We start from the raw sequence: 14,182 nt of genomic DNA on the forward strand, positions 1-14,182 counted from the left end.
CATGACGTCAACATCCCCGAGTGTTGCAAAGCGTGGGCAGGGTTTATGGCAGTCGACCCCTAAGTGATTTGCACATTGTCCAACATAAAAATGGCAAATACAGGTTCTACTTGACAAAGGAATCGGCCACATCACTTATCTAACCAAAGTAACACCAATGTATAAACTAGGATGGATGCGATGGACATTTCACATGTTTCAGCTGTTGTCTGTTTTCTCCTGCAGTGTAAAGGAAGCCTGTATTATTCTGAACCTGAAGGTGGGGCCTGCCCTGCTGCTGAAGGACGTGCTGCAATCTGCTTCTGAGAGTGTGAATGGAACCGGGCTAAGTGATAAGCAGCCCTCTGCAACCGCAGCGCTCAATGAACTTGGCATCTTTAAGTTGGCGCCACAAGACGTTGAGATTCTTTTCAATTTACGGACTAACTGGCCCAATACTGGAAAATAACAAGCTCCGTTACTGGAATCCTGGCGTTGGCTCTTCATTTGTATCGCAGAACTGTGCGTCTGTGACTATGTACAGGTGAAAGATAACAGTAATGACCTCCACCTGTACAAAGTCTTCACATTTACACCATAATTTACTGTGTCGAGTGTGTGCTAATAACCCACCATATAAGTCCCAGAAAGAATAAGATACTTTGTACGTTGTGATACTTTTTTCAATCGTACAAGGTTGTCTGATGAAAGGACCTTTTCAGTCTTATGCGCAGGGCAACTTTGTACAGTGGATATGTTGGTTCAATAAAAGGTGTCCCGACCTACGAAGTATCTTACCTTGTTGGTGCCAGAGAAGTGCTTAATGCATTACAAGCCGCTTTTGAGTGAACACAGCACACCAAGGTTAATTTATACCCAGAAATATAACTGGAACGAGCACTTGGCTATGGGAAAACATAGTTATTTTAATACCAATACTGCAGTGACTTTGATTTTTTTTTTAACATAACGATCCTTTTAAAAATATATATCCTAACTGAATCAAGCTGTTCCATTTGGAGAAACATGGTCTGTCTTTGGGATTGGAGGGACAACTTTTTTTTTTCTTACATAAAAATCATTTAACAATTAAAATAAAAAAAAGTGAATCTATATAATATTTTCACAACTATCTAAGCACTACAAATATCTACTGCCTCGTATGTTTTAAGATTCAAAACCATTGATCAGTGGTAGGGGGAGAACAAAGTAAAAAGTAGGTCAAGAAAGAATAACTAGACTGCATAGGTTTGGAGAATAACAATACCTCTGTTTATGTGTTTAATTAGGTATCACAGTTATATTGTTTTAGAACAACCACCTCCTCTATCTTTATTACATCACAGAGTGACATAACAGACCAGTTTAGGTCTTCCACATTTGCATTGGCTGTAAATATGCTTCTCTGAAATCTGCTTTTTAATATGCAAACAGAAGACTGAAAAATCACAGGAAAAAAATTAATTCCGAGCACCTTCCCGTGCTACGCTATTGAGAGACCCATTTCCTCTCATTGGTAGGAATTAAGTTTGCCTTTTTAGGTGGAGATTATGGGGCTTATGCAGAGAGGATCGCAAAAGAACGAAAAAATGGCAACAAAATAGCCACAGATTTGCCATAATGTATGGGCGCATGCAGAGAACTGCGTTACCTGGTTTAACAGATTGTCAGAATTTTGGCGAGTTCAGAGGTGCGCGATTCTCGCCATACCACGGCGCTATGTACATACAATGAGGACTGTAGCTTTACACAGTTATAAACACCTTACACAATTGCTGCCAGAATTTTCAGCATTTGTACTTTTGTTAAAAATGTCGTACCTTTTGTTATTTACCTGACAGGCCACATTTAAGACATTCACAGATCTTCCCCCTGCCCTTCCAGCGACGCCACGCATAGGAATTTATAAGTACTTACACAGATCTATTATCACGGCGGCGAACAGCAACAAATTGCCAATTTTTGCTGGCGAGCACGAACTGGCCATATTTCAGGACAGAATGGCGCGTTTCACGGCAACGATGCTACCTGCATCGCACCATATGTCAGCATCGCGAATTTCACGTTCTCGCAACGTGTTTGGCGAATTTTACAGGTCTGAAAAATTTTCTGGCCACTTTTAAAAAACACGCCATTTTCTCCCGAGTTTCAGGATTTCTGCCTAGTTTTTTTGCCAGAAGATGGCGATATTTCCTTATCTATGCTCTCTGCATGAGCCCCTATATCCTGAGTAGAGTATTAGTGTCAAGTAAATGTGTCTTGCTCCATAGTCATTATACAGGGAACTCTTTACTTACCAGCTTTTTAAAGCAATGTAAATGCAACAGGGATGTGATTAAACCTGGTAGAAGACTTCTCCAGTAGACATGACTCCCAATTGAAGACGTTTTTTGAGCTCTTCCAATCAGAGGCAGTTTTCCTCCCGTCTTCTCTATCTAGAAGAGCGGCTCCGAGAGCTGTGATTCCGCAGTGACAGGCATGAAGTATGTGATGCATCACATTATAATATGTATATTGCTTCACTGCTTCTATATACAATCCCTAAATCTGAACCTAATGCACCAAGGGCAACATCAGTGAAGTACTGTGACAAATGACCCCTTTAGTGTCAGTCTCCCAGCTACAAAACTAGTGTAATAATAATAATAATGCCCTACATTTATTAAAGGAAAAATAAAATCTCACTGATTTCAGTGTAATATTATTTTCCCTTTTAAAATCTGATGCAGTATTTGTGCTCCTTTTGCAGCCAACATTGCTAAATCACCCACCCCGAGACACAATAAAAATGCTTCTTTTCACAAGAATCTACCACACAAATTATTTTTTATACCTGTCACTCAGTGTTGGTCCTGCTTTTAAATGGCCAACAAGGTGTTTTTATTAAATTGGTGGAATGTATGCATGCATGTATGTATATCTTTATTCATATAGCACCATTCATGTAAATAGTGCTTCACAGCAGTAATACACGTGATAATTATATAAATAACAAATAGAAATAACAATGGGAAGAAGTGCTTTCAGACATACTGTAAGAGTGACATTTAGGAAAAGCAGTCCCTGCCCCAAAACAATCTAATGAAATAATCTCTTGCAGTTTTTCACTAAAGCTTATTCCCCATCATTAGTGTTCTGGTCTGAAACATTTGACTATATTTGCTGTGTTCTCTGTTATAATGTGAAGAGAAAAATATGGTTATTATATTATGGGGATTAACACATTAGTAATATGTGACTTTGCTATGAATTGCTGTTTGGTACACAATTTCCAAATTGATGATATCAATCATTTCTGTATGGTCCGTGTAACGCCATGTCATTACAGCATTTAAATACTTACTCGTTCTATAAACCCCTATATTTCATAGCTGCGTACCAGAATGCATCTGGATAGAAGTAAAAAAAAAATCATAAACTAATATCCGTTAGGTTGAACTCAATGGGCAAATGTCTTTTCTCAACTGTATCGAATAGGGCAGGCAGTTGTGAAATGCTTCTGATTGGAGAAGAGCCGTATTCATATCTTACAGTAATAGTATATATACATTTTTGTTTTTTAAAGTCGAAAGGTTTCAACTTGTTTTTTGTGTCCTTTTGTCTTGCTCACATCCGAGAACTAAGACAGATGGGGACGCAGAACCAGAACCATTAAGAAGCATGAGCATAAGACAGGATTTTTATTAATAAAAAAATGATTCACGTGACAATTCCTCAGCTACAGTAAAGTATGCTAATCATCTGAACACGCCAATCACAGATAAAGACCGTGGCTGTGATGAGCCTTATGCACTATATACCGTATTTGCCCGATTACAGGCCAACCCTGATTAAGATTAGAGAGCGACCCCCTCGATTCCAGCCTCTAACTGTAAAAATAGGTAATATGCTGGCTGCTGTGTTGCTGCCCTTACACAGGACAAGACTGTCAGCAGCAAAATGTGCAGAGCCCGATTATAAGGCGTATGGACTTTCAATGTAACTTTATTGAATAGAAAAGCTTGCCTTATAAATCAGGCAAAACTGGTATTTAAGCCTCCCATCTCCTCTTTGCAGATATCTCTTCATCATATATACTCGCTAGTTTTCAAAGCTTATGCATAAGAAAGCCCTGTATGATTGATATGTTGGTCCATTAAAAGCTATCAATCTATAAAGTATCTTACTCTTTTGTCAGATGGAAGCATTAGGAAGTTAGCACCAGCAAAGCACGTGCACAATTTATGCTAGAAAACAGGTATAAAGGATGTTCGACAAAATACATGGGATGGTTTTAATAATTAAAAAGCTATTTTCTTAAGTATATTTTACAAAAGATTGATCTATCACGGGTGTCACAATATTTATACATAACAATGATAATATACACTAAATTATATATTTTATTATTAAATACCAAAAAGAGAATTTATAACAGCAAAAAATAAAAAAGTTCCACAAAGGTGTAACGTCTAAGTGTGTGTAACAACGTGCCCAGGTTTCTAGGATTTGAATGTTGCACAAGCTTTCTTCAGCTGGGTCCTCCTGAGGGGAAAAAAAAGAAAAAAACCAGCTTGAACTTAAAGGTCTACCAAAAAATAATACTCTATATTATTAATAGAGAGCCGAACAGAACAGAGACATGTTTAGTGTCATGTGGTTTCAAGAATTCTACATTTAAACAAAATGACAGGTTCTGAATCTGTGAAACTAATTTTTTTTTACACTTATGATATTCAATGTAGTTTGTGATACCTTTTAGCAGATAAACGTTAAGAGTTCTTCATAGATGAAACTATAGTTTACAGAGCTTTGGAACCATCATATTTCTTCTTCATATGAGGTTTGGAAAGTTCTGTACAACTAAATCTATGAAGAACTCGAATATTGGGCCACTGAAAGTTATCAGAACCTACATCAAATTTGCTTTACTCCAGGACAAATGCAGCTACTGTAATTTTGAACTACATCTCCCAATTCAGAGAATTACATGGTAAAAAACATACTAATGTCCAGGTTTACTAAACCGTGCAAGGAGTTCAGTGTGAGCTGCAGGTCAGTTTGATGGCAGCGAGTCCAATGTTTTATAAATCTGGCCCTACGTTCTCCTTGAAAGCCAGACCACATGGACAGAACCCCAGCAGCATATCCTGTTTGGATGCTGGCTGCTCGTAGAGTTCCCCAACCTTTAACACTACTGCTGACAGTGAAATATAGGGTAGGTGTTTTGGTATGTGGGAGGTGCAGAGAAGAAAGCAAGCGTTCAGTTGCGTCAAACTCCAAATTCACACTGTGACAATCAGATAAAGGGGTAGCCAGTGTGTCTCCCTTGACTGGCACCCTCACGCCTTTCAATGCCAGCCGCGGTTGTCATCACAGAATCAGTGGAGCTAGTTTGAAATGCCCACGTCTGACACTGTTACTGCCATGGGACGAGCTGCTTCCACCTTCCTTTGTCCTGTGGCAGATTCAAACTGTCGCTGCTAAAACAGTCACATGCGCAACACCCAACAGGAGAGCAAGAAGGGTTGGTGCTCAGGCACTGGCCGAGGGGAAAAGGGGGAGTTTGGGTACAGGAAGAGTAGGGGGAAATGAGGAAAAGGGGTTGCATATGTGCAGGTAGCTTGAGAATGGGGGAGATTGTGTACAGGCGAGGGGTATTTTATACAAAAAAAAAAAAAATTATAGAGATTGGGGTGCAGGGAAAGAGAAACCAAAGCCAAGCACAAAATAATAACCAATGTGGAGGTACATGGGTGCAGTTTATTCATTTTAATCCTTTGTGTGGTCGTCAAACTCATTTTGCTTGGCGAGTACAAGTTCTGGATGGTGAGTATAGTCTGTGTATATTCCAGCCCTGCCTCAGCATGTTTGCGACAACTCCACAAACCAACAGCGGAATCCCTGCTGCAGGAAGGGGCTCTCTTTGTGTTAGTACAGTGGATTAGTTATAAAGGGAAAGGGCAATAACAAATTATAGGTTAAAGCTGTTAAATTCCAGCATTATTGAAATCCCTGCTCTCTGGTTAAAATTCCGGACATTATCCAATCAATCAGTAATGGTCCGGAATTTTTGGCACCCTGCCAAGTTTGTCAGCCAATCAGCTTTCAGTTCTCATTCACAAAGCGTGAGATTTGCTCTCAGACAAGGGAGGTGATTGGACAGGAGGCAGCAGCAAGGCACTGACTCCTCCCCCGCCCTCCCTGCCTGCCGAGAGCTCCGCACAGGAGAGCGAGGGGAAAGGTTTGTGTGTCTGTTGTGTGTGTAGAGGGGGCAGCAGAGTCTGTTTTGTTGGTGTGTATCTGCTGTATGTGTTTTGTGGGTGTAGAGGGGGGGGGCTGCAGTATGTGTCTGTGTGTGTATGTGTGTGTGTGTGGACTGCAGCGTGTGTTTTGGTGTGTGTATGCAGTTTTGTGGGTTTACAGGGGGCTGCAGTGTGGGTTTGTGGCTGTAGAGGGGGGGTTGCTGTGTGTGATGTATGTGTGTGTTTTGTGCGTAGAGGGTGGAGGAGGGCTGCAGTGTGTTTTGTGGGTGTAGAGGAGGGGGGGGGGGAGTGAGGGAAACCGCGGAGACAGGGGAACCGTCAGCCCCCCCCCCCCCGACTTACACAATGCTTCTGACATGGAAATGATCCGCAGGTTTCGGCTACTTTCAGTTCATTTTCTCTAAGAACCGCGGGGTGCGAGAAGTGTAAAGATCTCCTCTTTATACCGAGCATCGTGTTCATTCTCAGCCGCATGCCGATATAAAATGTTACATTACATATTCTTGCGAGTCCAAAATACCAAGTACTATACAAATACAAAACCGACACGCTGTATACTTCTGTATCTTTTTACAAAATATTGTGTTTTCTTGCTACAGCTGAGACAATGTAGGCAATTGTGCGCCCAAATATGATTTCCAGTATAATTCACCATTTAAAAAAAGCAAAACAAACATGGGTGTGTATTTTTAGGACTTACATTTCGTACTTGAAGATTGGCAATGTGATGTTTCCAGTTGGTTCTTGCAAGTTGCTTATATCTACGCCCAGAGTTTTTAAAGCTGTAAGTGAAAGGGAAAGCCACGTTTGTTTATATAAAGGGATACAGGATTTCATTTCTTTACAATTGCCCTGGTCAGTGGCATTTTCTAGTGATGGGGGGCTCAACTCCAGTCCTCAATCACCCCCCCAACAGGTCAGGTTTTCAGGCTATCCAAGCTTCAGCACAGGTGGCTCAGCCTCTGATTGAGCCACCTGTGCCAACGCAGGGACGGATTTAGCCACCTGTGCTTAAGCTGGGATATCCTGAAAACCTGACCTGTTTGGGGGGGGGGGGATATAAGACTGGAGTTGAGCGCCCTGCGCTAGCGAGAAATGTAAAGGGACAGTTCTGTGCTAGGCCTAGTATAATTAGGCGGGCACTTGTTGATAAAACTTTGGTTTCCAATAATATTTGCCACTAAAAAACAAAGTTGAGAACCTGAACTTTGCAGCGATTCCAGGTATCAGTTTGAAAAATAAATAAATAATAATAAATAAATAATAACATTTCTGGTTTGTGAAATATTAGTGCCTATACAAGTTTGTTTTGGGAATTTTAGACTTCTTCATGGAAACCAGAATCCAAGGATTACGGAATAGGGATAAATAAGACCCGTTCATAAAGGGAGATGGGGATTCAAGGTATGAGCTTTCACATTTCGTGTATCTCATAAGTTCAATATTTGTTTTTTGAACCAAAACTTCTTTGCAGGCACCAAATCCGTTTTCCAGGAGACGGAAGTAGGTTATGGAAGTGACGTCAGTGCTGGCAGATGAGGCCAACACTTACCTCCATGCCCACAGTCGTCCGCGGCAATTGGCAGAAGCGCTGAGGCGTCCATCTCTGTGCATGCGCATAGATCAGCAGCAGCCGCCCCCCGTTGCGGTGCGCAGAGGCTCTGATCATAGCCAGTGAAAGCCGTCCCCCTCCATGCATGCACAGAGGCTCTGACCACAGCCAGCGCATGCACAGAGGCTCTGACCACAGCCAGCGCATGCACAGAGGCTCTGACCACAGCCAGCGCATGCACAGAGGCTCTGACCATAGCCAGCGAGAGCAATCCCCCGCACCGCATGCGCAGAGGCTCTGACCATAGCCAGCGAGAGCAATCCCCCGCACCGCATGCACAGAGGCTCTGACCACAGCCAGCGCATGCACAGAGGCTCTGACCACAGCCAGCGAGAGCAATCCCCCGCACCGCATGCGCAGAGGCTCTGACCATAGCTAGCGAGAGCCGTCCTCCTCCATGCATGTACAGAGGCTCTGACCACAGCCAGCGCATGCACAGAGGGCTCTGAAGCTCGGCAGTGCATTGCGCATGGACAGCAGCAGCACCAGAGAAGAGGTCACGGAGCCGAGACCAGAAACCCACACACACCCTGTGTCACACACAGCCACACACAGAAATAATTCACAGTTAGTTCAAATAGCTAATACAGAGGGTGTGTGCCGAGCATGCGCGTTCTAAGTCAAATTTCTTTGCATTTTGTCAATGAAATTGTATTTTGATTTTGAATTAAAAACATCACCAACACAAATACTATTTCTGTGACAAAACAGTGACAAAAGACAACAAAGTTTCACGTAAAATACGCGTGCTCGGCGCACACACAATTTTTTTGCTTGTCTTTTACATACAGTGATGAGGGGTGGGGCCGCCCTTAGTGAATACTCAAGTAACTTGTGCTGCAACCAACTTCTCAGTAAGCTTATGCATGCCAAAGTGGTCGGACTGGAAGTGGTGCCCATGGCTCCTTAATAACATTGGTTAAATCAACCGTACACTTACTGTACATTTGATGCACTATTGAGATTTATACAACTTCCAATTTCTTAGAACAAGACATATAACATCCCTAAGTCATGTTGTACAATGCGGTTAAGTGAGATCAGGGATCATATCTGATGTTACAAGTAGTTGACTTGCAGGTTACTTCTTGAGCTTAGAAAACAAATATTAAGTCTCTTAAAAGAAAAACAATCCCAGAGGCTTGTTTTTTTTGTTTTGATTGTACCCCCTTCTGCCACCTCTCCCTCAATATTATATTATATTTACATGATAGGTACTTGGGGGGTTGGGGGGGGGAGGATACCCAGAGCTGAACCGTGCTGTTTGTAGCTCTAGGGACTCACCAGTTCCCAAGATAGTTGCTGATTAAGGTACTGGCGTTGACGTCACCACTGGGGATCTAAAATGGCAGTTCAAATCTCCATCTTGACGAGGGCCAATAAGAGGACGCCAAAGCAGGAAGTGATACCAGTATCTTCCTTGCTAAGCATCTTGAAAACGATTCAGCTCTGAGTCGCCTCAGGTTAAAATAAAAACCTAGCATGATCTCCGCTTTAAGGCTGTCTTTCCATAAATGCTACTATTCAAGCCACTGGTGGGCTTCCCTTGCAGCCCCTGACCGCTACGCCCCACCTCCTTCGGCCCTACCACACCGGCACCAGCCATTGCTTCATCCTTGAAGATCCGGAAAGTGTGTGGATGAGGGAACGTGATAGACAAGGAAGGAAAAAGCGTGTGGGTTTCGCGGTTGATGGCAAATTAGGGTGAAACAGTGAGTGGAAGGATGGAGCAGGCGGCAGCCACGTGGCCTGTCCTTCAAAGGAGCGGGAAAGAAAGAGAGCGCTGCCATCTGGGTCAAGTGTCTGCCAGCCAAGCACCAGGAAGGCAACACTGACTGGGACACCTCAAAGCTGGTAAATTGGGGCCCCATTCAATATGTGCATCAATACAATCTGCACTCTGACAAGTGATTGCCCAAGTTGCAGATCGATCGCTTTGCTCTGGGTTATTTAATTCAGTTATTGCTGCAAAACAGTACCCACGATGCAAAGTTGTTTGGGGAAGATCATGTGACCAGGCAGTGCACTGCTAGAGAGAGGGCAGAGCTCAAGAGCCAGAGTCTGTCTCAGAAGAGGAAGGGGGTGTTATTTTGCAAGTGGTTTCTATAGAAACAAAAATGCTTGCTACATTTGAATACGTTAAAAAGGTCTTTAAAAATTGTTTGAGAAAATACATGTATCATTTTCTTTTTTTCATAGTACAGAACTGATTAAAAAAAAAAAAAAAAAAAAAAACACACGATATTTCTTGAACTGCTGCTTTAAAGGGGGAACTGCTACCGAGCGGCTAAGCTGCAGCTATAATTCACTGATCTATATCTACATTTCCATTCTTTAATTTCTATAGCTCTTAACCATAACAGAATTATAACCCAAACAATATTATTCCAATATGTACATAGAATATTTCAGGCACAAGTCTCTTCTCCATAAAGAGAAAGGGCAATCCAGAAGATTAAAGCGGAGCACAGCTGTAGAAAGATTGGGGCTAAACGCCCAAAAAGTGAGGTTAAAAATAAACTTTAATCGTGGCATATGAGGGAACGCCAAATAAAAACCACTCTGACGCGTTTCGGGCAAACGCCCTTTATCAAAGACTACTCTTTGAATCTTCTGGATTGCCCTCTCTCTCTTACTCGCCAGCGTGATGCACGCACCGGATTAACTGCCTCATATGTGAGTACTCCAAATATTTTCGTTCCATTATTCAGTTGGGAGACTTGGACGTTTAAGTGCTGCTCTAGGGGAACACATCCCATGGTATACATCTACATACATTGACATATGACTTTGTTATTACCGTATGGAGTGTCATGGCTATTAACCCCTTACATGAGTGTTCTATGCACTGGGTCTAGGAGGCTCAATCAGAGTTTATCCAACACGTAAACAAGCTTATTACTCAAGACTTGATTTCAACTACATGTTTCTTTTACATACTGAGCACCGATATTGGAACTTGCTTCTACATACTCTTCTCCATAAAGGTTACACTCAAACTCTGGGATTCACTCAAATCTGATGCATGGTATACACCCCGATTCAGCATTAACTGCCATGGACTTGAATGCCAGTTGACGATGAACTGAAGTGCGATAACCCGTACTGGACCTTAATGAATCTCCCCCTAAATGTTTTGGTGCCTGCAGAACAGGGACATAACTTGGCTTACTTAAGGTCACAAGAAGCGGACAGTGCTATTCAAACCTGTTTCACCCACAGCACTACTCTTCCCATTACTGCTACTCACCTTCCATGTGCTGTGTCCCGGTGATGTGACCTTGGCCTGAAGGGTCGAGAATTCCAAAGACAGCATCCAGATTTGAGTCATCAAAAAGGCACGGATAATCCCCATCCAACAGCCTGGCAAGCTTCAACTTCTCCAGTTGCTTTATAAGAAATTCTCTAGGTCTCTCTGCACAAGATATGTATTGAAGAAAATATTGATTTTTAAAATGGACAGAATACATCTCATTTAAAACAATTTGGCATTTTGGATTTTTTCCTATTTATAACACAAGGCATAGGAGCACGTTATAAATGATAAGCAGTCAAATGGGAATGCTCACCTTAGCAGTAAATAAAAGAAATAACATTTAATAAGTAGAACTGTGGAAATTGGAAGGATTCTGGACACGTGCAGGATCACTGGGGGTTGTGAGTCTTTAGTGAACCAATAGGAGAGTTCTTAACAGGTGCACTGTAGTGGCACATGAGATTTCATGCCCTCAAGACTCTTCCTCAAATGTGCCAATCTGAAGGAGCTGTGAGGTCTTCAAAGATCATGAACTGTGCATGCTGTGTCTTGTACAGGGAGTCCTCGGTTATCCAACGGTTATCATCCGTCTGGAAGTAGCGTTGGATAGTGAAAACGTTGTAAAGTGAGTCCCATGTTAATCAGTGGCGGTGAGCGTTGGATAATGCATTCCGGCGTCGAAAAATGGCCCATAGTGTTGCATTGGATATGCCATTCGTTGTAAAGTGAAACGTTGGATAGCAAGGGCTACCTGTATATAATTATTACCCTGTTCACTTATGTAACTATGTAATTGTAACCATGTATTGTTTGTCATCTTAACTCTATGCCCAGGACATACTTGAAAATGAGAGGTAACTCTCAATGTATTACTTCCTGGTAAAACATTTTATAAATGAATAATGAACTACAGAGATGTCTATGACAAACTCCTACTTTGAACTACAGAAAAGTGAGTTACAGGCAGAACTGTTTGAGAGAGAAGCTTACAGTTGTCAGCTCTGGGAATCTCCGCTCTCTCCATTCCTGGGATACTGACTGTTTCAGGTGCCGTTCTCCCATCTCAGGGAAACATAATGGCAGCTAAAATGTGATCCAATAGGAATTCATAGGGTTTGACTGCAGGCATCATCTTTAAAAAGCCAGGAAGTGCACCAGCACCAAAAACCTGAAATATCAGGAACCAGTTGGGCGTCGGAGCTGGACATTCTGCGGTTCTGCTCTGGGGGACCACCCAGTATTAATTCTGCTAAAAAATTTTTTTTATCGATTTCCATTTTTGGCAGGCTTGCTGATTTTAAATGCCAAAAGCACATATATTTGATAGTACTTAGATTGCTGCATTCTGTGCGAAACCCTTGGAAATACCACAATAATATTTTTTTCATGTTTTATTGTGTGCTCTGCCTGAAATGTTTCATCTATTGCAAGGTATTTATTTAATAAAAAAAAAAAAAAAAAATCTAAAATAAAATAGGTAAATGCAGTATAATAATAAAAAAAATGATAATGGCTTAATTTGTATTTCCCGGTGTTCACAATAAGAGAAAAAGTGCATTGTACACACAGACCTTTGTTTTCATGTTTATTTAGTACACTACGCCAGAGAGAGATGCCTTTCTGTGTGACATGATTGACATTTAATAAACAGGCCCCAATATAACAATGTACAACCAGCATAGGGTTTTTATCTGCATTTAAAATAATTTATTTGGCTTGAAAAAAAAAATCCACCAGATACACACCTGTCCAAAACAGAGGCGCTGCACCCTACTGATCCCCACTGGAGGGACAGGCGGGCAGGAATAACTAGAGTCACCGCTTTGGTGCCAACATCTCACTCTGCGGCACATTGTAGGTTAGGTTACTATACCAACGTAGCCCCAGATTCGTACCACCGCTTTTAACCCCTTAGCTGCCAGAGGGTTACTTATGTATGCATAACCCAATAACTTGCACGTGAAATCCCATACAGTTAGCAGAGTTACTACAGTAGTTAACCCCATATTTGCCCACATCAAATAAACCCCCAATACAGGTTAGTCTGCACACGTAGCCCTATATGTGAAGCAGTTTTAAACCCTTCCTTGCTTATTGCACATGGATTATTAGCCATTAACTATGGTATGCAAAGCTAGACCCTGCTAACACCTAAGGGGGGGGGTTGTTACCCGGCCGGTGGAAAAGCAGCAGGCTGGTGAGGTTATTCACGAGCTCCATGATTTTGTGCTCCCGGAGATATTCCTGCGCATCCATCTCTCTGGTGGCCGCCATGTTGCTCAGCTCTCAGCGTCTCCCTGTTGCTAGGAGACAGGTCGAGGTTTGAGGCGTCCCCCCACCTCCCTCTCGCGTGACGTCACATCCCGGCTCCCCTCCCATTTTTTTTTGTATTGCAATCCGAAATCTTTATTTCCGCACGTACAATAGACGGCTCCGAACACCCGCTGAGAGAAGGCATTATGACGTCACGTGATTCTCATTCATATGATCCTGTTGGGAGTGACGCTGCGAAGTCATTTTTTTAATCATTATCCTTGTTCGCTGCCAGATGGATCCACAGTGCATGGCAGGCATAAAAAAATAATGATTTAATTATTCACAATGTATCCAGTCCCTCCAACATTTACAACATGAAAATAGGTACATTTTATTTGCTACAATCAGTGACTGAGATGACATAATACAATTGAAACCTAAAGGAGGCCAGGAAAAACATACAATTTACTACATTCAAAGATATTAGCAATAAAAAAAAGTGTATATACATATATATTATCATCTATACGTGTACACATTTATTTATTTATTTATAAAATATTCTACCAGGAAGTAATACATTGAGAGTTACCTCTCGTTTTCAAGTATGTCCACATAATAGAAGTGACAAATTCTCCCAGATGCTTTAATTAGCTGTAGGGTCCGAGCTTCAACCACTGGCAGAAATCGGTACAAAAGGTACAGCTGATAACAAGTATAACAAGTACAAGGCATAAAAATGAGGTACAGCGCCTGCTAAATAGGCACTATTAAATGAGAGGGTATCCCCTTTAATGATAGAGGTGCGTGTGAACACCTTGGGCAGCAATGCAT

The 14,182-nt window shown here is 41.9% G+C and overlaps 2 protein-coding genes across 3 annotated transcripts in view; one reads left to right on the forward strand and one right to left on the reverse strand.

Annotated features, from left to right (window-relative positions):
- The window catches only part of RINT1 (RAD50 interactor 1), a 29,078-nt gene extending 24,854 nt beyond the window's left edge, over positions 1-4,224 (forward strand). For both annotated transcript variants that reach the window (XM_075599679.1, XM_075599680.1), the window contains exon 14: positions 226-4,224. In XM_075599679.1, coding sequence (XP_075455794.1) covers positions 226-448 — 223 coding nt within the window. In that variant the 3' untranslated portion in view covers positions 449-4,224. The remainder of the gene's footprint in view (positions 1-225) is intronic.
- A 119-nt stretch (positions 4,225-4,343) lies between these two features.
- EFCAB10 (EF-hand calcium binding domain 10) lies at positions 4,344-13,423 on the reverse strand. Its single transcript, XM_075599681.1, has 4 exons — positions 13,264-13,423; positions 11,087-11,251; positions 6,925-7,006; positions 4,344-4,503 (listed from the first exon to the last, which is right to left on the reverse strand). Exons 1-4 carry the CDS (start codon positions 13,364-13,366, stop codon positions 4,461-4,463), a joined length of 393 nt encoding a protein of 130 aa, XP_075455796.1. The 5' UTR covers positions 13,367-13,423; the 3' UTR covers positions 4,344-4,460.
- Between the last annotated feature and the right edge of the window lie 759 nt (positions 13,424-14,182).

This window comes from Ascaphus truei, chromosome 5, assembly GCF_040206685.1.
Source record: "Ascaphus truei isolate aAscTru1 chromosome 5, aAscTru1.hap1, whole genome shotgun sequence".
Lineage (NCBI taxonomy): Eukaryota > Metazoa > Chordata > Amphibia > Anura > Ascaphidae > Ascaphus > Ascaphus truei.

Bases quoted from the DNA above. Each gene is read 5' to 3' on its own strand.
- EFCAB10 (XM_075599681.1), bottom strand. From the start codon at position 13,366: ATGGCGGCCACCAGAGAGATGGATGCGCAGGAATATCTCCGGGAGCAC. The intron at 11,252-13,263 runs GTAACAACCCCC...TATCTTGTGCAG, and splicing joins GCTGCTTTTCCACCGGCCGG to AGAGACCTAGAGAATTTCTT. The intron at 4,504-6,924 runs GTAAGTCCTAAA...TTTTCCCCTCAG, and splicing joins CCAATCTTCAAGTACGAAAT to GAGGACCCAGCTGAAGAAAG.